General features: G+C 37.9%; 1 protein-coding gene across 2 annotated transcripts; it reads right to left on the bottom strand.

The window, feature by feature from the left end:
- Positions 1-953: 953 nt before the first annotated feature.
- LOC104090324 (protein SPIRRIG) lies at positions 954-20,687 on the bottom strand. 2 transcript variants are annotated; one of them, XM_009595389.4, is made up of 19 exons: positions 20,008-20,687; positions 18,355-18,427; positions 18,184-18,269; positions 17,717-17,852; positions 17,559-17,615; positions 17,093-17,266; positions 16,659-16,850; positions 16,466-16,531; positions 14,462-14,576; positions 13,085-14,256; positions 11,498-12,197; positions 11,327-11,429; positions 9,512-10,623; positions 7,732-9,382; positions 4,570-7,623; positions 3,887-4,195; positions 3,460-3,766; positions 3,187-3,333; positions 954-2,740 (listed from the first exon to the last, which is right to left on the bottom strand). In XM_009595389.4, exons 1-19 carry the CDS (start codon positions 20,160-20,162, stop codon positions 1,562-1,564), a joined length of 10,788 nt encoding a protein of 3,595 aa, XP_009593684.1. In that variant the 5' UTR covers positions 20,163-20,687; the 3' UTR covers positions 954-1,561. The 2 variants fall into 2 exon arrangements, with proteins under 2 accessions (XP_009593684.1, XP_009593686.1); XM_009595391.4 differs by having other exon boundaries at positions 18,355-18,424.
- Between the last annotated feature and the right edge of the window lie 4,146 nt (positions 20,688-24,833).

The following is a 24,833-nucleotide window of genomic DNA, read 5'->3' as shown; positions in this document are numbered from 1 at the left end:
TATGTGTCATCTTATTTTGCTCCCTATTTGGGTGTATCCCATGATTCTCTAAGTTCACATGTCTATGTGTCTACACCCGTGGGTGATTCTACTGTTGTTGACCGTGTGTATCAGTCGTGTTTGATTGTTCTTAGTGGTTTTGAGACCGTCGTTTGCCCACAACATACTTAGGTGCCAGTCCACTCACCTAAGCCAAGGCAACACCGTATTGCCAATGCCAATTCCTTAGCGCTAAACCGCCTTGTCTTAGCGCCTAGGTCTTTGCCCACACTGCCTTGTCAAGCTTCCGTCCAGCCTGTCTTGCCCCCTCAAGACCCTTTGCTTGCACACAACCCCACTCGTGTTTTTAGTGTAGTCTGACATACCTTAGCCTTGCAACTATTTGTTGCTATTAACAACGCCCCCATTGTCTTGCATGTTGATTGCCCCGCACATAGGCCAATGGCAAGGCCATCATGCCAAATCCTTGCCACAGCCGTGCCATATGCCGATCAGCTTTGTCAAGGGTCTAACAAACTACCCCAACCAGTTGAATTCGATGCCCTCGCCGAACAATCCCAACACATGCTCGCCATTTGCAAAGACATCACAAGTTCAGGGAAGGGCAAAATAAGGGTATCCGCATTCAGGCCTTGTCCCTTGGGTACTGAAGAACCTTTCGTGGAAACAAATTAGCATGCAAGAAACATGAAAAACTCGAAAAGACACAGAGTGCTCAATCAGAAATACTATCAGTCCCCATATGAGTTTTTCGTTCTAATGTGGACTCTCGCCAGGACTTGGTATTGTACTAAATTTGATGCGGAAATAACGCTGTGGTATTTACCCTACGATAACACCGAAGCTTTTGAGACATGCAGATTTTGACTAAATGCTAGCGACGAACAAATAAGAATAATACAAGAAATGTTTTTTAAAAAGAAAAAAGAAAAAGAGAGAAAGCAGCAACTCCCTTTCTTACAGGAAAACCAAGGAGCATATGACCCCCATTCAATTTTTATAAATAACTTGGGAGAATTTTTTACAAAGCAAAAACAGGCCTGCAACTTCCCCTTGCAAAATCATTTTAATGAAGTGAAGCCAAAACGAACTGCTACATCTGTTCACTCATATGCCCCTAAAGTTAGCTGGATCAAATTTCAGCCAACATGCTGTTCCTGGCAAAAACTTGGCCATTTACAACCTCATTATACACTGTCAATTACCGTCCTATGTACAGCTTGAGGAGACCTGCCAGTCTCCCATCCCACAAAGCTCTCTACATTGACTAACAACAACATATGCGACCAACTCGTTCCCGAGTCCTACATCTGGAGCCACTAGGCACTTGCACACGAAAGATCATATGCTTCATGTCTTCCAGGAAGTGCCAATATACAGATCTCCTGTTTCCTTGGATCTGTTCCAAGCCAGCAATATTATCAGCGGTTATTGTGCAACGTGGAATAACGAATCCATGCTTCTGTCCGAGCGGAGTGAAACCTTTCAGGCCATTCTTTAATTGCCCCTAAGAAGCCATGTATATTTTTTGAATACAAAACACACCTTGCTAATCCCACAATCACCCCCGACTAATTGCGGTTTTCAAGCTCTCTTCAGAGACTGTCCATGAAAGCAAATGTCCCCCAGAATCTCCGCTCAACAACTGTTTCAGATCACTAGTAAGGTGGAGGGAAGTTACAGGATGCTTGTGAAACTTTAGTACCTTGTGAAGGATCAACCTATACTCTGGTACTCTATCCCCGAGTCCTAACCCTCCAGTAGGATTGCCACTTGATTTACTTTGGGCACTCTCCTCACAAGAGCAATGTACCATTTTCCAAATTTTAATGGCTCCACTCTGGTGGCCTGAGATATACCACTTAGTTTCCAGCCAATCAGAGAATGTGCAACCAGCAAGTGAAAGGATAAAGTCTGATGGAAGCTGCGATGTGTTGATGACAGCAAGGCACTCCCCATTGATGCTCCAAACAGCAAGCATTACACCGGCAGCAGTAATAATTTCCCCAGTCAGGTCATTTACATAAATTGCTGAAACAGGAGCGGGTAACTCAGGAAGCTGCCTCACAAAAACCATGGAGCTCAAATCCCACAAGATAACAGTGCAGTCGTCCGATCCACTCACAATCATCATGTATGGCTGGCTAACTTGTAGGCATGTGATTTTGCCAATATGAGCACAGAGAGCCTTCTCCAACTGCAAGCGCCTTACAGAACGGGGTGCCTCCTTACCGATCCTCCAAACACAAACCAATCCCTCATCAGCCCCTGTAACTAGAATATGACCGTCGTGACTAGCACTGGCACACTGTATCTGGTTCCCTCCATGAAGATTCTCATGAGTGGAGAGAAGCCTATCTTGATCATAGCTCATAAATCTCAAACTGCGGTCAGGATAACCCCAGGCAACATATTTAGTGAATGTTCTAGGCTTCAGCAAGGTGTTTGCCCCTGCCACAAGAATTTTGTCACCGGAAGTGACAATCTGAGATATAGAAGATGAGGTTTTACGTATCTCGTGTGGGACAAGATGCTGAGAGTGCTTCAATGGGTGAGGAGGAAGCTTCCGATTAGTTCGCCTCTTCACATGGGGCTTGAGGAATAATTGTTTTGGTGTTTGCCCAAAGTGATTAATTTGAGCAAGAATCGAGGCTTTCATTGCTGGATCACTAACAGAGTCGATGTCAACACTGCCTTCATACGTGTAGTGATAGAACACATTAACTGCTTCTTCAGCTGCCTGTCAACAAAATATTTGCAGCTAAGTTTTCTGTTCAAGAAGAGAGGACAACAACAACATACCCAGTGTAGTCCCACAAGTGGGGCGTTCAAGATATTGGACTTTCAAAATCTTACAAATCATATCAAAAGGGGTAAAATAATATTGGACTTTCAAAATCTTACAAATCATGTGAGAAATGGTAAAAAGGATGCGGTAACTTATCCAGGAAAAGCAATCACTTGAAACAGAAAAACAAATAAATTGACAGTGAAAGAATTGATCAGTATTGCAAGCAACGTCATTTGTTTTTTTTTTTTAAAAAAAAGTGAAATGTTATTTGGTGATTGCAAAGAACACAACGCAAATAAAAACTAAACTCTAACAAAAGCGTAGAAAGAACTCATTTTCACATACGGATGAAAGCGAGATGCAAGGACAGAAGAAAAGAATATCTAGACACTTACTTTCCCCCTCTGTTTGTGACCAAAGATCAGGTCTATCCAGTGATGCAGATTCTCTGAAACATAATCAGACTCCAGTGCTTCTCTATGCTTTTTAATAAACTCTCTAACACTGCCTTTAGCCCATGGAGGCAATACAACATCGCCAACCTGATGAATAACCATATGCTATTAGGAAACTATCAGGATTAACATGGCAGTTGTTCTTCTATTTAGACAAGCTAGTTCTCATAAAAGGAGGAATATCTAAATAGAATATGGAGAAGCAAGACAAACCTTCTCTCCTGACTGTTTCTCACCCAGGTCAAGATTGAACATATTCTCCAGGAACTCGGGCATGTAAAAGAACTCTGGAATTAATTCTTTAACATCTGAAGTATTGCCTTTCCCTGCAGCACTCAACCATGTGTCCTTTATACTATTGAAAAGACGATCAGCATGATCAAATTGACCACCCTGCAGCTTCTGATTCTCAGCACTGAAAGGGGGAAGACGTATGAGGTAGAAGAGGACAATTCCAGCACTAGAATAGTGAGAACCATAATGGAATTTGGGAACCTCGGGATCATCCCAGCTCTCATATCTGAAACATGGACAAATATTAAATATAACAATGGGGAAACCAAAAACGATCAAGAAAGGTTTGACTCCAACGAAATGCAAATTAAAATAAAATTTCCAATTGAACGGTAAAAGCACCAACCTTTTTCTGAACTCCTCCTCACCCTCCGTTGTTTGACAGCCCATTGGTTTATCAAGCCTTCGGAAAGTTCGAGGATCAGAGAAGTTCAGATTCTCACTCTCATAATCTGCTAAAATCCAGGGGAACACAGGATACTGGGTGAGATCACTGTATCCACGTCCTGCGAGCGTGTTGAGGTGCATGAGGTACTGGAAATTGCTAATTTCACCATTTTGCCATCTCTTAGAAAATGAGCTTGCCATAACCTTGAAAAGGCGGCTTCCTTCATTGCTATCTGCTTTTACCGACCCGGATATTGTCGTGTCCAACCTGTAAAATAGGCAATGACTTCCTTGAAGCTCTAATGATTGTCACTCTTAAAAGACAACAAAAGACAAGCATGTATGAAGAATGATTAAAGCAAAAGGATTACTCTATTGAGCACGAAGTAAATTGATTTAACCTGGCCTTCTTTAATCACAAAAGCAACCGACAAACCAGTACACCAAATCTATAGCAAACAAGCCACAACATTATAACGAATACCATTGTAGCATTCCGGAAAGGAACCATGTTGATTTGCAGCTACGCATAATTAATCTTTGGTGAACTTATTGACAAGATATCCAAGTAAGGTGGAACCAGCAATTCAAATGTTAGATGAGAGAAGCAAAAAACATGATCAAATTAGAGTTAGAACATACATGGAGTTTCTGGGAAGATTCATGGCCACCAAATTCTTGAAAACCTCTTCTCTCTCCTTCTTGTGGAAAACCAGAAGATCATTGCAGCCATCCATGCTAAAAATCTCAATCGCAACAGGGCGAAGTTGATAATCACGCTTCAAAATCTCATGAACACTGTCAAGCTTCCACATATGCCAAAGATGGGGCACATTACCACTAGTGAAGAGCTTTTCCTTTCCCCATGCACCACCATTATATGCCCATGCCCGTCCCCCAACATAGGCCTTTGTTGTTGCAGCCCAGGAGGAACTTGACTTTGAGTGGGAGTCCATGCTACAAGAGAGGTCCTTTTTTACACCCAAAGCCTGATCAATGACAGATAGATCATCTTCACATTCTTTTTCACATATGCACCCAGAGTCATCAATGTAAAAATTCTCAATGATGTACAATGATAATTCTCCAATCAGAAATATGCCATCATGTTTATCAAGACCAACCACTCTCTCGCAGTTATATTTGTACCTTATTCTCTCAGAAGGTTCCAAATATGGTCTAATCAAGTATTCACCATTATCACTTAGTTCCTTCTCCGGTTTGTCCTCCACCGTTCGTGTTTCATCAGCTATTAGAGAAGAAGATTGCCTGGGAGATCCAAGATCAGACTTCCGTTGAACACTTTCAGCTTTTTGAATGGAAACACTACTGGACTTGGGGCCAAGTTCAAGAGCAGAGCTGAGACTTGTTTCATTAATGCTACTATCATGGTCATCATTCCATCCAGTTCTACTAGAAGCTACATCTCTGACATCATCCGACTCTTTGAAAGTTGATCCATCATAAAGTTCACTACTGAAAGAGTCCTGTTGTGGATTATCATTCATGAGATTGAAAAAAATATCAGACTCAGCATCAGAGACATTAGTTTCATTCTCAGTCCTCTCCTTTGAATATTCTAGTCTTCCTAACTCAAAGTGCCCAGTCAGAACATTTTGTATAGTGTCAATGGTTAATTTGCACCGCTCAAGCTTCTTCCGCATCCTATATGGACCTTCAATGGGGCAAAGCTGCCACTCAGGTTCTTCACTCTGAGAGGACTTAGACAATGGGAAAATTCCTCGCTCATGGACAAGTTGTTGGAGATGAGTCTGCCACTCGCTCTCTGCATGAAGTACCCACCCATACTTATCCTGGCGAATAACTCTTAGTTCAGTAGCCACTGCATCACGAACCAACTCAAGAGCAATTCTTCGTTCATTTATTTGCTCCCAATGTCTTGCATCTAACTTTGAGATCTCCTTTAGTTTCCTACCCATTTCTCTCTTACGTCGACCATCCATGCCTTTAATCCTCACCCCAGGAAACTTAGCTGACCCAGTAATATATTGAACCCACATAATGGCAGCACACTGTTCCAACACTTTATTAACCTCATGTTCAGAACTATGAAGCCACTCAAAAAATGCAGGTAAGTTTCCAGTTAAGAGCTTGTCAAAACCACCATGAAGAACATCCAAAGGGGATCCTTGATTTGGTTTAGAGACAAGAAAGTCTTCAAGTGCAGCCCTTCGGTGTACTAGGAGATACTTGAGAATATCAATAGCCATGTTCTGAGCATGACGCCTATGATCGCGAAGAAGAGAAATTAGATTTATGCAAAGACAGCAATTTAGATCAGTGTCAATGTTGCTGGGACAAAATATTATCCTTCTATTAGCAACTAGCAACTGTAACACTGTGCAAACATCAATTCCACTATCCTCCGAGGATGGGTTCAAGGACACTCTTTTCTTTGGCTCCACTTGTAAACCTAAAGAAGAAAGTAGTTCATCTTCTCCGATGGTTATCAAGAACATTGGGAGGAAAGAGAATAAAATCATTCTGTTGGTGTTCTTCAGAATCGCATGTACATAAGCATCGAGTTGCTTACTTCCTCTACCAATGGATAGGATCCCTTTTCCAGTTGGAGCAGCTTCTTCAACACGTCCATCCTTATTTGCCAACTGCAGCATAGATAACAGAAACTCCAGAGTCTTCAGTACACCAGCAGGCCGAGGAAAAGCACCCATATAAACTCTATCCACTATCAGCCAGCATAATGCATCCAAGTTAAGGGACCAACGGCCCTTATCCAACCTTTTCTCATCTTCCTCATCATCCCGCAAAAGACGCCTTTCAAGGAAATTCATTAGTCTACTGAGGCACAGTCCCTGAAATACCAAAACAGATTCAGCATCAACATACAAAGGAGCACTCTCCAAAATACCCTCGATGACAGGTACCGCCTTCATTTGTTCAGTTACCAAACCAGACAGAACTTCCGCCATAAAATCAAGAACAGCTGTAGCTCCAGCGGAGCATGGACCTCCACCATACCCACAGTCATCCACTTCAAGAAGCAAATTTGAACCAATCGTAAACATTGTGTTTGCAGCAGATTGTCCTTGAGAAGTGGATTTCATCTCAGGAGAGGAATCCAATTCACTGATAGATGAAGCAGACTCCATCAAGGGTGTTGATGCTAGGTGGACTTTTGATTCACTGTGAACAGAACCTCCCAACCAAGATGTCAATGCTACTACTGGGGATGTGGAAGAGGTATGCGGAGTTCTGGAGTAGGATCTCTCCGACAATATAGGAGATTCAAACATATTAAAGGAAGCTGAACTCTGCGAATCAGTTTGCTGGACAGGATCCACTGTGCTTTTCATATCACGGAAGTCGTTGCTGCTGGATGTTACAGCAGAAACATGGTCAACGACATCATTGTCTATTGTTGCAACAGCTTGTGCTTCTTCCTGAACTGCTTTGTTAAAATCTGGCTGGGATGAAGTAACATCAATATCTGCTGTACCTACATTGTTCGGCAGCACTGGCATATCTTCAGAACTTGTACTAGTCTGTGCCTGAGGAAAGCTTCCCATACTTATAGAGGTCTTGACTGACTGATCTTGTTCATGAGGCAAACTAGAGAAAGTATTATGGGAGCTGCAAGTTTCATCACCATCATTTACGTTCTTCTCTTCCACAGTCACAGATAGCTTTTTAGCCATTTTCAGAGCTTGTGCAGCCCTACATGTCAGAAAAGATTAAAAAAGATAAGAAGCAAGCAAAGAATCACTTCAATATAGCCAAATATAAATAACTTTAAGCATTCAGGGAAGAAAATTTGGAATGAACCTGACACAAGAAAAATAAAGGTCAATGCAACTTTCAAGAAATTCTGCTTTTCGGCAAACAGCTGAGAAAGGAAGACACATTTTTGCAAGATCAACCATGAATCTAAGGACAGCAGTAGCAGCAGCAGGTGCCGAAGCCTCGCCCCCCATAAGCCGTGCAGCATAAGTTTTGTGCATAAGAGCTTCACCTTGCAGTTCTCCAGCTATGTCTGTATTGTCTTCTGCCAGCTCTGCTACAACTCCAGCACTGATCTGGGAAAGATTACCAGTTTGATGGGCAAGCATTGAATGCATAGACAACCTATCAAAAGTTGACTTCGCCATAGCAATCACAGACTCCAACAGCTCGGTAAATTTCAAATCTCCATAGATGCCATCACTTGGCATCAGGGCATGAAAATCTAGCATCCGAACTTCAGGCAGTCTAGGGTATACAGGCTTGCCAAAAAGAAGACAAAAGAGAATATAGTATATATCAGGGGAATCATAGAAACTTGGAAGCACTCTTGCCAAACCTTGATAGCCTCCACTTGAGCGAAATTTAAGTGCAAATGTTGGAGAAGACGCAAGGCACACGCCAAGAAGAGTCATGACCCACCTCATGCTTGTAGGATGTACAGCTTCATCAAGAAAATAAGTTATTAATTTGGATGAAACAATTTTGTGCCACTGCTCAAGCAAATCCTCTGATTTTATCGTCACTTGCAGATCAATCAGCATTTCAAGCAACATGTTCCTTACAATAACATGCTTCCCCATAGACTCTCTCATAATTTGATGTCGTGATGTTAACTCTGGTGGATCAAATGTCATGATAACAAATCTGACCACTTGCTCCAATTCAGAAGGTAAGAATCCATCTTCCAATATTACACCTAACAATACAACTAATTTTTCTAACACAGGTACTTCCACATCACCTCTTTGTAAAGTTACAAGTAAATGTTGAACAAGGTTAATTCTGCGCAGAATTGTCAGATTATGATTCCTATACCAATGCATTGAAACCAGATGCTCAAGAAAGCCCAGTAAAGCAATCTGTATTGGAATTGAGGCTCTTACCCAAACTGTCCAGTCCAGCAAGACATGCTCAACCATATCAGCATTTGAAAGAACAATGCAATTAGATGTTTCAGTCGGCATTTCAGTATTTTCAAGCTCAGAAATATGGCTCAAGGAATCTTTAGGTGCAGAAAAATCATCCATGTCTCCATGAGATCCAACAGAAGAAAATTCTTCCCGGAATTTGGACAAAGTAAGGTCTTCAATGCTTCCCTCATTTATGGCCGTGGCATGTGGCAGTGTCTTCTGGGAACTATGGTACTTCTTTGGTTCAGAGAAAGATGCCTCACATGCAGCAATCTGGAAGAAGATTTCAAGTGATTGCATGTCAAATAATGGCATTCGCCGGTGCAAAAAGAGAGCAAGCAAATGGTATCCCCTGTATTTCTGCATGTCTCTAACATTCTGTGGATTTTGATGAAGAGCACATGCAAGTAATGTCAAAGCCATGTGCAGCATGTCCCTCGTTTCAGCTGCTTCTACAAGAGCTAGAATAACAGCCATTCCACCAATGGGACGGATTGTCTCACCGATAACACAATGCTTGCAAATGTAGATATCCCCAATAAGTCGTCCAAAGCGTGGTATACCTGTGGATAATCAGGATTTAGGGAACACCGAAGAGAGAAAACTGATGAAAGCAATTCAATTGCTCACTTTCATTTGCAAAATTTACCACCAACAAGTACCAAAATAAAAGATAAAATTAATCTACTCACCTCCAATAGGAGAGGCGGCAGCTGACATTGGATCAACCAGATTGAGCACAGAGAATGTTCCAGAAGCCCGAAGTAACTCAGTACTTGTCCCATCAAATGCAAATATGAGCTTCTTACCAGAAAGTAGAAGGGAGAGGTTCCCTAATTTGTCCAAATCCCAAACAAATCCACTCCGGTCAAACTGAACACTCCCTGGCTTTCCTATATTATCTGGCTTTTGCGAGTTGGAAGCCAGGGGCAAATCTGCATCCAAAGAATCTAAAATTGCCATGCTGCCACCACCACAGGCCTGATTAGGAACAAATTGCAGCAAATCTGTGTCCTGGAAGAGGCCCCTATACCCTCGTCCAAGAATATACATAAAGCAGATTGAACCAGGGGAAAGGACTTCTTCAAAAAGATAGCAAGATCTAAGCTTCCATGATAAGTCACTAATCCGTGCACAAGCAACTGGGGTACCAACAATCACCTGCAAAGACTTGCCAGCTGGAGAAGGAGAATACCCTAATCTTCCTGTGTGTCTTAACTTTCCATTGAGGTACACATAAGCAAAGCTAGATTGGAAGAGGCCAGCCAGAGCATTTGGTTTGCTATGCACAACAGCAAGGTGATGCCACCTCCCTTCCTCCATTTCTAACCCTGAAAATGACAAAGAGGAAGAATTGCTAGTTGCAAGCGTGAGAATGCCATCCTCCTGAAGACGAAGTTCTGCATAGAAAGTGCTTGAACTGTCTACTGCTCCAACAGAAAATATCCTCAGGGCATGTGGGCCATGATGCTGCCCACCTATGCCTTGCCCCTTAATGTATCCAGCTTTTGTAGCATCATTCTCCTTTGCCTGTGATTTGTATAAGTTTCGGAACTGAAACCAACAAACAAAAGAATAACCAGCAGCAGGTGGCCAAGATCTTTCTCCCAAGGGCACTTGGATTGAAGCATTCCCAACCTTGCTCATGTTCATCTCGACAAATGGTGCTAGGGAAATATCTTCTGAGGCCATATCCTCTGTAAGAATCAACCTTTCCATCATATCAACTAGATAACGACCAGAAGTGGCCAGTCGCATCTGCAGAATGTATCTAACAAGGACCCGAAGTTCAGATGCAGATAACCTGTCACATGACTATTGTTAGTTTATGCATCTGCACGCTAAAGCAAACAACAATTGCCAGCAATGTAGGAAGCATGGTCAAAACTTTAGGTAGCAAAGATGTTACATATTCAAGGACAAAAAAAGAAAGTGTCTGAGAACAAACTAGGCATGTCCTTGAAATGCTTTTAAAGTCATAACATCAGCTCACTCATTTGGAACGCCCTCGTATTTCTACTAGATGGCAAAGAGATACTAACTCCCTGCCCTCAGTTCCTTGCAGCTTTCTCAGCTTCATTCATTGTTGCGATACACTATCTGATTGCTCATCCATATTTGCTTTAAGCAAAAATGGAAAATTAGAGAAAAAGGATGGTTGTCTTGACATGGTGTAGACGAAATTTCAACCCATGACTCCATATTGCATAACACTGGGTTAACTTGGCCATATGTATTATATTTTAGTTTTTTGATAACCGTGGTGTCTCACTAAAGTATCTCTTGAAAAACATGAAATATATGGAATATGTTATTTACCATTGGTCTGATAGTCATTAATTTGTTCTTCCTTGTTAAGTTGAGACTATTTTAGAAATTATACATGCAAAATAAACTCATTTATTATTAATACTAATTTTGCAGTGACTCAAAAAACTTGTCTCTGTGTCCAACACAATACTAGTTTACATCATTAAATTTAGTCAGCAGCAGTCGAGTGTCATTACCTGTATGCCCCAAGAACTTCGATGATTTTCAAAGCATGAGAAAGTATCGACGATGACCCCGACAGGAAGGGGTAAATTGTTTCAAGGAGAAGTTCCACGCAACCTGACAAGCAACGACTATTAGTATGGTATTAGAATCGAAAGACTGACCAAAGTAAAATCTCTTCTTACCTACAGATGTAAGGTTTTCCTGGTTATAGGCGCTAGCACGAGCAAGCTTATCAACAAGGTTTAGTACCTCTAATTGCAGCTTCGGAGTAAACAGCAATAAAGCACGCAAGAGCACCCTAACAGCACCAGCATTATAGATACGTTCCTTGTCAGGGACAAAAGTACCAGACGGGGTAACTAGAATAAACCCAGTTGATTCCTCTTCAGAGGCATTAGGTAATATGGCACCTTCTGATATCATGAATGGAGGAAGCACTATCTCAAGAGCAAGCTCCAACAATAGCTGTACAACTTGCCGTTCACAATCAACACTTATCAAACCAGATTCAGACAGAAGATCATAGAATGTCTGAGAAGATATGACTGCGTGCAACTTTGTCCTGTTAATAGTGTTATCACAAACAGCTGCTGTCATCAGACGCAGCAAGTATGTGAACACTTTAAAATAAATTGTCAAATTTGACTGATTTGTGGGTTCTCCATCACTTTGAAAACCATGAAGTGTGGTCAATAAAAGAGAGAACCCAGTTGCTTCACCAAAGACCCTCTGAGCTGAGTTATTAACTCCTAGGATGCGCCATAAAGCTCCGAAAGTGTCACATTTAGCATCATTATGAAGTGTGTACTGAGTTCCCAAAGCACTTGTAATCATCCCACTTTTTGAAATGTCAACCAGTGCTCCTAATTCCTCCGGATGAGCCTGACAAACAGACATCATCAACTTTTTTGCAGCAAATGTTCGAGCAAGACATGATCTAGGATCAGAAAATATGTAGGCGAACCAATCCTAACAGATTTACATCCCAGTATGAATTATAGTCCAATACTACAGCACAAGGGAGGAACTTATAAGATATGAGCAGGACTATTCTAGCAACTAACTGCTAAAGAGGTAGATTGCCAGAAACTAACAATTAAAGAGATAGCAGCTATCTCAGACGGCGCCATGTTCTTCCAAAAATACAATTGCTACTTGTACGTTAATATAACAGTTCAACGATCTTTGTGTAAAGCATATAGACAATCAGAAACATAGTTATATCAGCAGGAAATTCAAATTCCAAAAGATTTCATCTTAAGCAACTTGATCCGAAATTTCAGCAACGGTACAGTTTACTCCACCAACTGGGGAAGACCAAAAAGTTTTTCAGAAACAATACAAACCATATGCATCGAAATAAGTAAGATCTATCAATTTTTGTCGCGCATTTTAGAGTTTGGTAACTTTTGGAGTACTAACTTATGGAACGGGGTTTTTAAGAAAAGTATTATAAAGATTGTATATTAGTCTTTCATTAAATGGAAGGCACAAAACATATAAGAGCACTTATGGTGATTAATTTACAAAATTAAGATTTTACTCTTTGCTTAGAAGACCAAAAAAGGGACAGCCAATGTGGATAGGAGGACTATATTTAAAGAATGTGCTAAGGTAACCAGCCCTACTTCTGATAGGACGAACATTTTGGTTCTTTTTTTTTAAATGGGATGGAGGAAAATTACCTCATAAAGAAACTAATCCGAAAAGCTAATCGCAGAAGAAAGAAAAAGCTACAAAATGAAAGAAGAAAACCAAAGCTCGCGAACCTGCGCAACGTCTTCAATGATTAAGCATGACAACACCCTAAGGACGCCTGGACGATGAACGTCAGATGCCAAAAGAGGGAGTATAATAGTCACCCCACTTGCTGATCGGAATGACGCTTGATTTACTTCTGCTTTCTTCAACAATGAGACCATACAGTCCCAGGCAACTGCCACTGTGCCTTCAACTTCAAAAAGACGGAACTTCCCTGAATCAGATTCCGCTAGTTTGGGTGAAGAAAGTATAGCATTCTTACTGTCCAAATGCCTCTTAAAGCTGTTTGAACTTGAGCTCGATTTCCTCTCTAAATGATTAGGGTCATCGGTATGCTGCTCTGAATCACAAAAAAACTTGTGCTGTTTCAGATCATCCAGCAGAACCTCCAATACACCAACTTCCCTTAGAACTTTCTTGTATTGTTGATCGAAGGATAAGAGCTTGACAAAGAAAGACAAAATAGTATGCTTTAAATCGGGTGTGATTGGTTGCTGCAATAAACAACATAGTGAAAGCAACTCTTGCTCAGGTATGCAATTAACAACTGTCACAGCATATTCAAGTATCTTCAAAATTATCTCTCGCAAGGATGGTGGGAAGCCAGCCATGTTAAGGATCAACAGGGGCACAGTCCGTAACTGCTGACAAAGCTTGTAATTGTCAAGATGGCTTGAGAATATTTTAAACATCCTGTTAAGTACTTCAGCCTGCAGTGCCCTGCTATCAGCCTTCAGAAAAATGTCTTGCAACATCTGAACAGCTTCCAGATCTTTAACTTTGTCATTATCCTTATCCCAGACCTCATCAACAATTCTATCAGATGATGAGGTACGACTTCTTCCATGCCCACTAGGCTTAACATGAGAAGCTTTTGAAGCTTTTAAGCCAGATGCCCCAGAAGGGCCAGTTTGAGCAAGATTAACAAGTACATCAAGTAACCTAGACAGAGTAGGGGACAGATCTTGTGATGAAGTCTCCCCTCCTTTCCCCTCCAAATCGCTTTTACCCACATGATTAGCCAAATGTGGATAATCTGAAGTAGTTCCTTGATCAGGAAGGAACTTAAAATTGGAATTCTGATCACCTTGACCCTTTGCGAGAATTAAAGCAAACTGAACTAAGAACTGATAACCATGAGCATTGTGGATATCCTCCCTAAGCCTGATACCACCAGCCTCTACAAGTCAAATTTTCTAGAATCAGCAACAAATAGCGTCAAAAAACCTATAATTGGACAAAGGACACAACGGTTTATTTACAGAAAGATAGTCTGCAACAGTCTGCAGAATCGCAGAACGGTTGACCAACCATCTAAGTGGAAGTTGCAACTCCTCAATAATCACAAAAGGACATTGGCTACGAGATGAAAGCAAGAGAGTTACCAGGCCTATACGACAATTCAACACACTCAAGAAGCAAGTCCACAATGCTCATCGTATAGGCAGAATCTCCACAATCTGGGTTATAATCCTTAACAGCCAAGAGAAGAACTTTTATCTGGGGCACCAAAGATGATGAGCATCAGCAAAGAAGTGCAAAGAATATCACATTTCTAAGTACAAAACTTTGCAGTGCTAATAGCCCAGTAAACAATGAAAGAGATAAAGATGTATACACCTATTTGCTCCACAATATTCAAACATCCATCAAATGGCAAAGTATATTCAGCAAGTCACCGGGAAACAAAACTGATTCCAGACTCAAAAAGAACGAAAAGGACGCACATTGCTCATGTAAGTTTTTTAGAAAATTTCAAGTGCTGAACAAGCTCAAAGTGACTATTTAGTTACTAAATTCAGAAAGAACAAAAGAGAAAACTGAACAACGGCAATAAGACATCCAAGTTAATGCACCCAACTTGTAAATAACAATCGAGCCCTAGACTTAAATGTTTCAAATTAATGCATAATCAACCAACCGGGCACTGTGGCACAACTAAATTACGGATATTACACTCTGACACAAACCCCACAGAAAGATTCAGCGACAAAGGCTTTAGATCTCTTGACAAGTTCAAAGAAGAGCATTTGAAAGCTTTCTGAAGAAAATGCAGAGTGTACAAGGACTTTTGAATATAAAATCACTTGTTGCCAGATATTAAGCCTTCAGTAGAATGCTGGGACAACCTTTCTTGAATCTCGAGAACTCGAGAAAGAACTCCAGAAAAAGATGCCCAAAGTAGGTTATCGAGAAGCTATCACCGAGAAGCATTTTTCCCTAAGAGAACACTAGAGACAACTTGTTTTTTTTATAATTGTGAATTCAGAGGCAAACCCAGGATTTGAAAGTAGCGGGGGCACATGAGCGGATTGCTCGACCAGTGCGCCCATCAAACTTTTGATCGTAAAGGTTCCAAACAAAATATATGACCGTTTTATACATATATATACACATATATTTATAATTTTGGCCGAGGTTAATGGGGTCCGGTAACCCCTTTACTCAAAACACTGGTCCACCTCTGACTGTGATGTCCAGGCCAGCTTGTGCGCACCTCGACTAATTCCACGGGGTATCTCTTACATCCCACCAGCACAAGTACCAGGTAACTCTGTCCACCAAGGCTTACACAGATGGAAAGATATCACCGTGTTTTCGCCTCCGCGGGGATTTGAATCTGAGCCTTCATGGTTCTCAAGCCACTTCATTGACCACTAGGTTACACTGTTGGGTGCAAAAATGATGGTTGCAGATGATGATTGAGCCAAGCACCCAAGGGTAAAGAATTCCTATAAAGGACTTATTAAAATGAAAATTCCTTCTGCAGGACTCAGCCTTCTTGCGCAGAGACTAGAATTTATCAACAAATAAGAGAGGAATAACCCTTGCGGAGAAATTGAACATGCTTTTCAATGTAAAGATCTAAAATTGATGAACCAATTTGTTATCCAACATACTGATAAAACGGTCTGCATTTACCTTTCAACAAAACAAATACCAAATCCAAAAGAAAATAAAAAAGGATATCCAACTCATGTAGTTTTTAGGTTCACAAGAGATTGTTAAAGACGCCCCTGAGGTTCACTTTGGATATGTCTTTCCATATTTCAAGTACGCCTCAAATATTGAACGACAAATCAATTAAACAGCATTTTCATTAATAATGAAACAGCTATTCGAGAGTCTGGAAAATGCTTGTAAATGCTCTTGAAAAATGTTTGATGGTACCACCTTCAGAGATAGTATAGATCAATCAGATGAGCTTGTGCTCTGGAAAAGCAGGACCAGGAAGTTGCTTGTACTTCTTATGTAACGTTATTCATAGCTAGAAGCAAATAAAACTTCCACCTTTGTTAAGGACCAAAGGGCAATAAAAAGAACTCTACAAGATTATAGTAATCTATTTAAACACATTTCTATCTAGAGCACAAGTTAGAAAGGCATACCAAATGATGCTTCCGAATATACTTGGCAGTGCTACCATTGTCATTACCCAGGAGAAGACCAAGTATCTGGGGAGAAAACAATACAGAACAGAAACAAGATTAGAAACTGAAATTTCATCATGTAGATGAAAGAAATTACTCCCAATGCTTTGGCATTGCGAATCTCTTCTGCAGCTGCAAACATACGCTTTACCTGCATAGCATGTCTGTGTAGCTGAATGGTATGCAGTGGCACGAGACCTTCTTTATACTGAGAAAAAGCAACTAAAGAACCATTGGCAACCATTTGAAAAAGTAACTGAAGGGAGTTGTCTTCTATCAGACTTTGTGCAGCCGAAGGGTGGGCGGCCAATGCCTTCATGATATGTACCACACTTCCCTCAACCTGCATGGATGAGAATATATGCCTTCTGAAGATTCATAAAATGTATTAAATAAAGTGACAATAATTGAGAATCTGGCTTCAAGAAGCTTTGATTATCCTCAAACAAATCCACAACTCTTGACAACATATGCAACTGTAACTTACAAAACAGCTCTGTGCAGATAAAAGGATTGCATTGAACAACATAGACCGGAAAAAAAATCACAAAGTTATAACGAAGAAAGAACATTAAAGGAAGGTACCTCAAGCCGACGGCTCGATTCCACATTATCCTGATTTTCCTCAGTTACTAACAGCTCCTCTTCGTTGCTAACTTTTTGCCTCAGATATCCCTCATTTGGACCAAGAAGTGAGTTGAGAATATGAATGAGACAGCACAAGATTCCAGAATCAAGGAGAGATTGTTTGTCAACGGGCTGTAGAAACATATATACTTGTTACAATAAGGAAAACTGGATTTACATCAAAGAACTAGGTTTCATCTTTATCCACTCGTGAACCTTAAGCAGCACTCCATACATATATGACTGAAATATAGACTGCAGTACTGAGTTACAAATTTACTGCATTGATAAAAGTGCATTTATTTTTAACACATGCCAAGGACATTTGACGAAATTACCTAAAGTCTAAATACTCTGAAAATTCAATAGCATGAACTAAAGGAGTAATCAAGAACCTAAAATTTCAAGAGGCTAGAGGACATACACTAGAGACAAGGACCTCTATCGCGTACAACAGATTTGCACCAGGCCGGATGCCATCCTGCTTAATATAATCAAAACATACATTCATAGTAAATCAAACTAGGAAAATTGGGCTCAAAATAAACATAAATTTCACATATAAAAAGAAAAGTAAACAACCTTGGAAACTTCAGAGAAAAAGTTTAACACTCTTTCAACTTCCAAAGATCTTGTTTTGCTACTAAGTTTCAACTTTTCAATATCAGTTACAAAAGCTCTTCCAACAACAAAAGAAAATATGTGCGTCTCTACTAACCTGTAAGAAGGAACAAGTTACAGGTTAACAGCCATACACTGATATCAGAATAAAGCATAACGGAAAATATAAGCCGTGTCTCAGTGCATTTGACGGGGTTAGACTAAATAATAAGGAAAAAGGAAATGGAAAGGAAAACAAAAATAACCATGATGATCGATTAAAGTGATTCATGCCTCAACCCTCATAACTGTGGGCAGATTAATTTTCATTTCTTTTTTCAGTGTGGGAGAAAGAGAGGTGTTGACAGCAATGCAAATTGAGATGCATAGAGTGGAAAAGGAAAGTCAAAAACAAATTGCACAAACAGCTATGACTACAGCTTCCATACATAGTAATCAGTTGAGCTACATTTGCCTGTTGCTTCACTAATCTACAGAAAACATCAACGGTCAGGTTCAAGGCCTTTTCCTTCTCCTGCAACAAAGAAAAGAGTAGACCCATTAACTACTTTGATGAATACAGTATGCATTACTTTGTTTCATATCTATATGAAAATAACCTTTTCCGAGCTTGAGGAGCGGAACTCTTCCCAATATCTCTTAAAATCCAACTCCAATTCATGTTTGTCACTGCTTTTAATAACAGAAGAAAAAGGGTAATAGAAGGTTAGGTATTAAACTCCTTGAACATTATTTCAACAGGTAGCTCATTTCATATGAAAGATTCACTTAAAGTCAACCTACAAAAACATAGCACAATCTAAGGAGTCATTGGTGTAGTGACAAGATAGTTACGGTAAAGATCATTCCACCTCTAAGGAGATAGAATTAATATACTAGTTTTTCACCCAATAACGCATAGGAACAGGCAAACACTCGACAAATGTCCAATTTACTACATAGACAAAATATAGTTCAAGGACAGACATGTCGGCAGAACCATTCAATTACAAAACCCTCGAAACTTGGCAAATGTTCCTCAAAAATACCCCATATAATTTCAGGCCTCAATAATTTAGTTTTACAGATTTACTTGGTTCTGTACCATCATTTGATTCATCCAAACCTACAAAAAAAAATTGAGAAATTCAACGACACCTACAAATTCAAGTCATAAGTAAGATAACCCCCAACAGCACACGTCTTTTTCACTTTAGTTTTGATATCAAACTCCGGTATGTTACCACATATTGCTGCTTATTGTTATTCCCTGCTTTTAACTTTTACCAAGCCTTTTCATCCTCTTTACCTTCGTATCTTTTCTGAGCCAAGGGTCTACCATAAACAGCCTCTCTACTTTCTTTAGGTAGGGGTAAGGACCGCGTGTACACTACCCTCCCCAAACCCCACATGTGGGATTTCACTGGGTTTTTTGTTGTTGTTGTTGTTGTTGTTGTTGTTGTAGTATTTTACCACATAGGTTTCCTACTACTAGTAAATTAGGACTTCCTTCTATTAGTTGGTAAGCAACAGTGACGAAATGTTTCCAGGTAATTCTTTTCTATTCCAGTTAGCAAAGGCAAAAGCCAATAGCATAACTAATTCTAGGTAAAATCATCAATCATACAATGTTTCGGCATTTCGTTACTTACGAAGAAAAAAAACATACACCAATTTCATCTTAATTTCCACTATTTGGTAAGCAGTTCTCTAATATTATTCTCACTCCTGCAAAGTTAAATGATTTCAAAAGAAAAGAAAAGGTAAATATTCACTCATGCACAATTAAGACTTTTCAATAATCATTACACAATTATTTCACTCATCAATATCAACAGCTTTCTAAAAAAAATTCTCAATAGTCCTTCATTGAATCACATTAATCGTCATTAGGATAGGCAGCATGATTAAAGTGCATTAGATAACCAAACTTGACGCACAAACAGGCCAGCCAACTTTCCAACTGCAGCTTCATTTGGCACTTGAAACCCTTTGCTCAAACCGAAATAGGTTCACTGTTTAATAAAAACTAATCTCAATCCAAACTAGTCGGGTTTGGCTATAAAGACATATATGGTTACTATCCCTCAGTACAAATGAAATGCCTAGGGAAATAGTCCTGATCATTGACAAGTTAATTCAGCACACGGATTGCACGGCATATCAGAAATAGGCAAAAATATAATAAGTAAAAAAAAATGATTCAAAAGAATTGCAGCAGGAATTTAAATAAGCAATAGAGAACTCCAAATTGTGAAGAAATAATGCTTTACCTTGAAGGGGAGTAGGTGAAGTCATGGATGGGAAAAGAAGCATTGCTATCACGAAAAGGAGAGGAAGCAGAAGAGGAAGGGGAAGGTGTAGCAGAAGGAGACTGAGCGAGACCGACTTTTTCTTTGAAGTCTTTAAGCAATGTTGCCCATTTCATCGTTGATTGAATCTCATCAACGGCTGATTGAGTATCTCCCACAGATCCGGAACCTTCTAGATAGATCTCCTTAGCTCAACCAATTCTACCGATAACGAACACAAATTGCACTCACATACAAAATGTGATCGGTTTGATTGAACTAATCGATTAAGGGACTCAAAGCAGCAAGATCTATCTAATTAATATAAAGTTTTAATTTGTTTAGTGACTAAATTGAAATTATACTGATCTGGCTGTTTGCTGCTTTGAATATGTATATGTATATTTATGAAAAAACAGTACGATAATCGAGGAGAGATAATGATATATTGTGCCCTAGAACAGAGGAAGGAAGAGGAAGACGAAGAAGGAAAGGGGAGGAAAAAAAAATGGCAAGAGTTTTCTCTCTCTTCCACAAACACACACAGAGTTGCTCTCCGCGTGCTTGATTTTGGACGGCTTCTCCGCGCCTTGTTTCTCGCTCTATACTTGTCTGCTCCTCTCTTTCTTTTTTCTTTCTTTTTTCTCGAACATTAATCGCTGATAATATTGTCTTTCCCTCTATCTAAAGTCTAAACCCTCTTCCCTTAAATCTCATATTTACCACGTCAGCGGTGGGATCCACGTTTACTAGTTCTCCACGTGGCTTTCTGCGATGATTAACTCCAACGTGACGGCCTCTCTCTCTCTCATTTTAAATTTTGAAAATTAAAGCTTACCTTTTCTTATTCTTCCCCTCCAATTCAAAGAGAATGAAGGAGATCGAGTAAAAGAATTTTGACGTAGGTAAAAAAAAATTATTTGTTTTAAATAAAAAATTTGTAAATTTGAAATAATGTATAAAATATTAAAATTCTAATAAAATTTAAAAAAATATCTAAAGAGTATACAACAACAACAAACTCGATAATTTTCCACACTAAAAAATATATAAAAATATAATAATTAAATAGTGCCACATAAAATGTGTAATAATTAATAGAACGTTCCTAATTTCAAATATGTGATAATATGGTTCATATTTGTGTTACAAAATAGTTATGATAATGCAAAAGATTAAAAAAATATATTAAAGCATACTACTGAACTCTTCGTTTAGCTCTTTTTCGCTTTTCACGTCGAGAGCTCGTGTCTTTTCGTTTCTTTTAGCAAATGGGTTTGTTCACCTGCGTCTGCGTGGGTTTTGCTTTTTTTTGGTCGTCATTGATGCTTCAAGTTGAAGGAATCAGGAAGCCGGCATTTGGAAGAACAGTCTATTATTGTCTATATATTGTCTGCTAGTTTTCTATAACAATTTTATGAGAGGGTACATGTAGTGGCGGAGCTAGAGACTAATTTGTGATTTGACCGAGCCCAGTAATTTTGGTTTTAAATTTATATTTAATTAATATATTTAAATTATTAATTTAGAATCTAGTAATGTAAAATGGCTAGACACTTGAACTCGTAAATTTTAAATCATGATTCCGCTCCTGTGTATATGTAGCTCTAACTACAAGATTGCTTAATTATTCCTACGGAATTAATATCAATGACGAATCTCAATGAGGACAATCAGCAATTATCATAATTCACGTATGTGTTGTCTTTGATGTCTTTCGAACAAAAGTCTTTGCAAAACGTACAACCTACTTCGTTGGATAGTTTAATTAAAAAACAAAAGTCTTTGAGCATGTCTGCTTTTGTTTTAGGGTATCTTTTAAAAGCCACCAGATAATCCTAATAATTACACGGTATTATAATTACGATAATTTATTTATTTGTCATAATATAATTACGGTGTAATTATAAGTGTACTATATAGTTGTATAAGTGTAATTACACAGTTAGATTAAATTTTAAATATAAATTAGTTATCAAAAATTAAAAGTTAAGATTTAACAAATATATGTCGTTATAAATAATATTTAATTTGACATTTAATATACATATTGTTTCTTGAAAATATATTATTTACTAGTCATATATTTGTAACTAATATTGTAAAAATAATTGATATATATTTTTAAATTAATAATTTTTTACTTTAATTATAAAAACTAAAAGTACATATTCTATAAGAATATCATGGACTGCATGCTTGGTAAAAAGATTAATCTTTATAAATATAATGCTATAACATTACTCAAATATTTTACGAAAAAATAGTTTATAAATTCTAACTGAAAAATGAATGGCATACAATATGAATTAATAAGTCAATACTACTAAAGTAAACAAATGAAACCGAAAATATAACATAAATTCAAAATCTAAAAAAAATTAACATAATACTCTTATGTAAAATTGTAACATAACATAAAATAAGGTTCAACATAATTTAAGTAAATTTCAAAAGAAAAAAAAATATAAGTCTATAACCTCATTCAACAATGAGATTTTTTTAAATGGCATCACTTATTATACGCCAAGTTTATTAATGACTCATTATTTATAATCTTAGGAGGTGTAGTTTCAAAACTATAATAATAGCACAATTATGCTAAACAGGGAAATAAAGAAAAATAAAAATATGAACAATTACATGAAATCACAAAAAATAAAGGTTGAAAAATAAGAATATTATTTTAATATTAAAAAATAATCTATCATTTTAACATAGTTAAGTTTGCATATAACCTCATACAATAACAAAGTTTAACTTTAATGACATCACTCATTATAAGTCAAGTTTGTGGATGACTTATTCTTTTCAAGATTACGGCGTATAATTTTAAAAAAAAAATAGAATAATAACATAGTTAAGTGTAATTAAAAAATATAAAAAATAATTCAGAAAGAAATAAAATATAAAATATTATGTAGAAATACGTGAAGTAAAGGTTGAAAACAATTAAGGAAATAGGAGTAAAAGATAAATGTAAAAAAAATATTTGAAAAAAAGAATTTAAAAGATTAAAATACAAAATAAATTAAAAAGAAAAAAGAATAGAAATAAAAAGTAAATTAAAAAAAAAAAAAAAGGAGATTCAAAAGTAACCTTGTACTTACATCATGTAATCACGAGCAATTCTAAGCCCCCATCTCCCCCCTCCCCCAGAATTAGAGAGTGTAATTACACCCCCTCAATTACACTATTATATGTTGACCAGGTAATTACTTGATCGGACAAATATGTCAAAATTATATAATTACATCTAACTACACTCAAATCCAATTACATAGTAGTTTTCCAAACACGCCATTAGCATCTCTACTTACACGTACGGCTATTGAGAGCATATATGCATGAATGTATCTGCTTTTTCTTTTAAGAGGAAATAGAATATACTAGTATATGGAGTAAATTATTTTGTCAAACAAAACAAAAGGATAGTAGTATATAGAGAAATTATTTGTCAAACAAAAAAAAAGGATACTATTATATGGAGTAAATAATTTTGTCCAGTCACCTATCGAGAACAATAGGGAGATTTGGCTACACTCTACAGTACCTTTTTAAGGCAACGTAAAATGTCCTATTTATTAATGTAGTAGTAACATAACAGGATTTTATATAGTAATTATGGCCTAGCTAATTAAGCTAATAGCTATACAGTAGTTATTAGATGCAAACTATTTTTATTTGTTAATACGTACTTCATTCATGCACCTTCATCAATGGCGGCGATTGCATGCTGATAGAATTTATTAATGTGAATTTATATTATTTATTTCATGAACTTATGATCAGTCAATGCGTCAATCTCCCAAGTGATGAGTTCACATAAGGGGATGGGATCCCCTCCAATATTGTTTCCTCCAGTATTTCTCAATGGTAACGTAGGATGTTGTCATGTGTCACTAAAACCTTTAAAGGCCAAGATATATTTGGGATATTTCAATATTCATTTTCCGTTTATGCTAGTGGGGTTTGGGGAGAGTAGTGTGTACGCAGACCTTACCCCTATCCTGAGGTAGAGAAGCTGTTTCCGATAGACCATCGGCTTCCTCCCTCCAAGAACTCTCCCCACCTTGCTCTTGAGTGACTCAAACTCACAATCTCTTGGTTGGAAGTGGAGGGTGCTTATCACTGGAGCAACCCACTCTTATGTTATCTTAACATACAAAAATAAATTAAAATAAACATCAGCCAACTAGGGGTGTACATGGACCGGTTTGGTTCGATTTTTATCAAAACCAAACCAAACCAACTATATCGATTTAGATTGGTTCGATTTTATCGGGTTTTTCGGATTTTTTGGGATTTTTTTGTTTCGTGAATATTATTTCAATCTTACTTTGTTAAAATTATAGATAAAGTTTAGATAAGTGAATATATGTTTAGTAAAAGTTTAAAAAATTGACAAACATATGATCTATTAAAATATTATAATGGGAGAATTTTTTTAGTAACACATGATCACACATAGTTATTTTCTTAGTCGTCTAACAATAATTTTTCGTTAATATACGCTTTCAAGGTTAATCGAATTTAATAATTAAATATAAAAATCAACATGATACCTAAATAATGATATGTTGTATTTAATTTTAAATTATCGAAATACTATTTTAAATTCGAAAAAAATATAAAAAATTTTGACACATGAATATGGAAGATCAAAGAGATGATTGACGCATTTCAATATAACACTTGATAAGAAAATGATACAATCCATTATTTAAAGTAAATAAAAGTGAATGCACTACTTCATAGTTCTATTAAATATTATATATCATGAGAGGAACTCAAATATTTTTACATTT

This window comes from Nicotiana tomentosiformis, chromosome 1 (genome assembly GCF_000390325.3).
Source record: "Nicotiana tomentosiformis chromosome 1, ASM39032v3, whole genome shotgun sequence".
Lineage (NCBI taxonomy): Eukaryota > Viridiplantae > Streptophyta > Magnoliopsida > Solanales > Solanaceae > Nicotiana > Nicotiana tomentosiformis.
The sequence above is the reverse complement of the archived record's forward strand: the minus strand, read 5'-3'. Positions and strand labels throughout refer to the sequence as shown.

Bases quoted from the DNA above. Each gene is read 5' to 3' on its own strand.
- LOC104090324 (XM_009595389.4), bottom strand. From the start codon at position 20,162: ATGAAATGGGCAACATTGCTTAAAGACTTCAAAGAAAAAGTCGGTCTC. The intron at 16,851-17,092 runs GTACCTTCCTTT...TCATCCATGCAG, and splicing joins AATCGAGCCGTCGGCTTGAG to GTTGAGGGAAGTGTGGTACA. The intron at 11,430-11,497 runs GTAAGAAGAGAT...GTTGCTTGTCAG, and splicing joins GGAAAACCTTACATCTGTAG to GTTGCGTGGAACTTCTCCTT.